Raw genomic sequence first — 1,723 nt, forward strand, 5'->3', positions numbered from 1 at the left:
CCTCCTACGCACGCCCGAGCCGACTCCCACCCCTCTAGAACGCCAACGTCGCCGTCGCGCCCCCTGCTTGCAATAGACACCGCCATTTGTCCAGGAATCGTCGTCCATCGACACGGCCGCTACCCCCTCGACCGGCGGCCGCTGTTTCGCCTGGAACAGAGCTCGCCGCCACCACGGCACAATCGCCCCATCCGCAAGGTGTTCGTCGGATTTCCGCGATGGACATCGACAACGAGATGATGGTGCAGGTGTTCACGGAGGGGCAGAACATTGAGGTTGTCTGGCGGCAATAGCAGCAGCTAATTCTGACGAGTATGCTGCGCGTTCGCCAGCCTTTCTTCACCGTGCCTCGGCGCAGCGACTCAAAGCCAGGCAAGAGGAGGAACATCAACCGGCATCATCAAGCCGGCGCAATGCTGCTTGACGCCGACTACTTTAACAACGACGTGACTCATTCGCTGAAGGAATTTCGACGCCGGTTTAGGATGAACAAGGAGTTGTTCTTGAAGATTGTCTACGGCGTCCTGGAGTACGACGACTACTTCATGGCCAAGCAAGATTGCACAGGTTTGTGGGGCTTCACCTCAATTCAGAAGTGCACTGCTGCAATGCGCTGTCTTGCATACGAAGCTCCTCCAGATACAGTTAATAACTACCTACGGATGGCGGAGTCGACATGTACAGAGACTCTCTGCAAGTTTCACCGAGCCGTCTGGTGACCCACAAGTATAGGGGGTGTATCGTAGTACTTTCGATAAATAAGAGTGTCGAACCCAACGAGGAGCGGAAGGTGTTGACAAGCAGTTTCGATGAAGGATTCACTGTAAATGCTCACAGACAAGTATTCAGGGGTTTTTGATATAGCAGATAAATAAAGTACGAGTAAGTAAATTGCGAGAGAAATAATTGCAGCGAGTGGCCCAATCCTTTTTAGCACAAAGCACAAGCCGGTTTGTTTACTTATAATGACCAAACGTTCTCGAGGACACACGGGGATTTTAGTCTAGTGCTTTCGCTTCATACAGCTGATTAATCTTCATTGTTTTGATAAGTGTTGTGTGGGTGAACCTATGCTAATGCACCGCCTTTCCTAGGACTAATACATACTTGTGATTATACCCCTTGCAAGCATCCGCAAATACAAGAAAGTAATTAAGATAAATCTAACCACAGCCTTAAACTCTGAGATCCTGCTATCCCTCCTGCACCGATATACTAATGGGGGTTTAGGTTGCTGTCACTCCGGCAACCCCACAATTAGCAAACGAATACAAGATGTCCTCCCCTAGGCCCATAAAGGTGAAGTATCACGACGTTCACATGACACCACTAGAAGAGTAACACCACGACTTAAATATCATAACATTGAATATTACTCAACCATAATTCACTACTAACATTTAGACTTCACCCATGTCCTCAAGAACTAAACGAACTACTCACGAGACATCATATGGAACATGATCAGAGGTGATATGATGGTGAATAACAATCTGAACATAAACCTTGGTTCAATGGTTTCACTCAATAGCATCAATAACAAGTAGAAATCAATACCGGGAGAGTTTCCCCTATCAACAATCAAGATCCAACCCAAATCGTTACAGCGTTGACGAGATGCAGTGGTGGAGATGGCGGTGTAGATGGTGGAGATGATGATGATGATGATGGAGATGATGTCCAGCTCGATGACGATGGCGATGGCGTCGATTTCCCCCTCCGG

General features: G+C 48.3%; 1 protein-coding gene across 1 annotated transcript; it reads left to right on the plus strand.

Annotated features, from left to right (window-relative positions):
* The first annotated feature begins 218 nt into the window (after window positions 1-218).
* Window positions 219-719, plus strand: LOC127303770 (uncharacterized). Its single transcript, XM_051334474.1, has 2 exons — window positions 219-275; window positions 333-719. Exons 1-2 carry the CDS (start codon window positions 219-221, stop codon window positions 717-719), a joined length of 444 nt encoding a protein of 147 aa, XP_051190434.1.
* The last annotated feature ends 1,004 nt before the right edge of the window (window positions 720-1,723 follow it).

Source organism: Lolium perenne, chromosome 5 (assembly GCF_019359855.2).
Source record: "Lolium perenne isolate Kyuss_39 chromosome 5, Kyuss_2.0, whole genome shotgun sequence".
NCBI lineage: Eukaryota > Viridiplantae > Streptophyta > Magnoliopsida > Poales > Poaceae > Lolium > Lolium perenne.

Excerpts from the sequence above, each read along its gene's own strand:
- LOC127303770 (XM_051334474.1), top strand. The coding sequence starts at position 219 with ATGGACATCGACAACGAGATGATGGTGCAGGTGTTCACGGAGGGGCAG. Across the intron at positions 276-332 it reads CGGAGGGGCAGAACATTGAG|CCTTTCTTCACCGTGCCTCG; the intron begins GTTGTCTGGCGG and ends CGCGTTCGCCAG.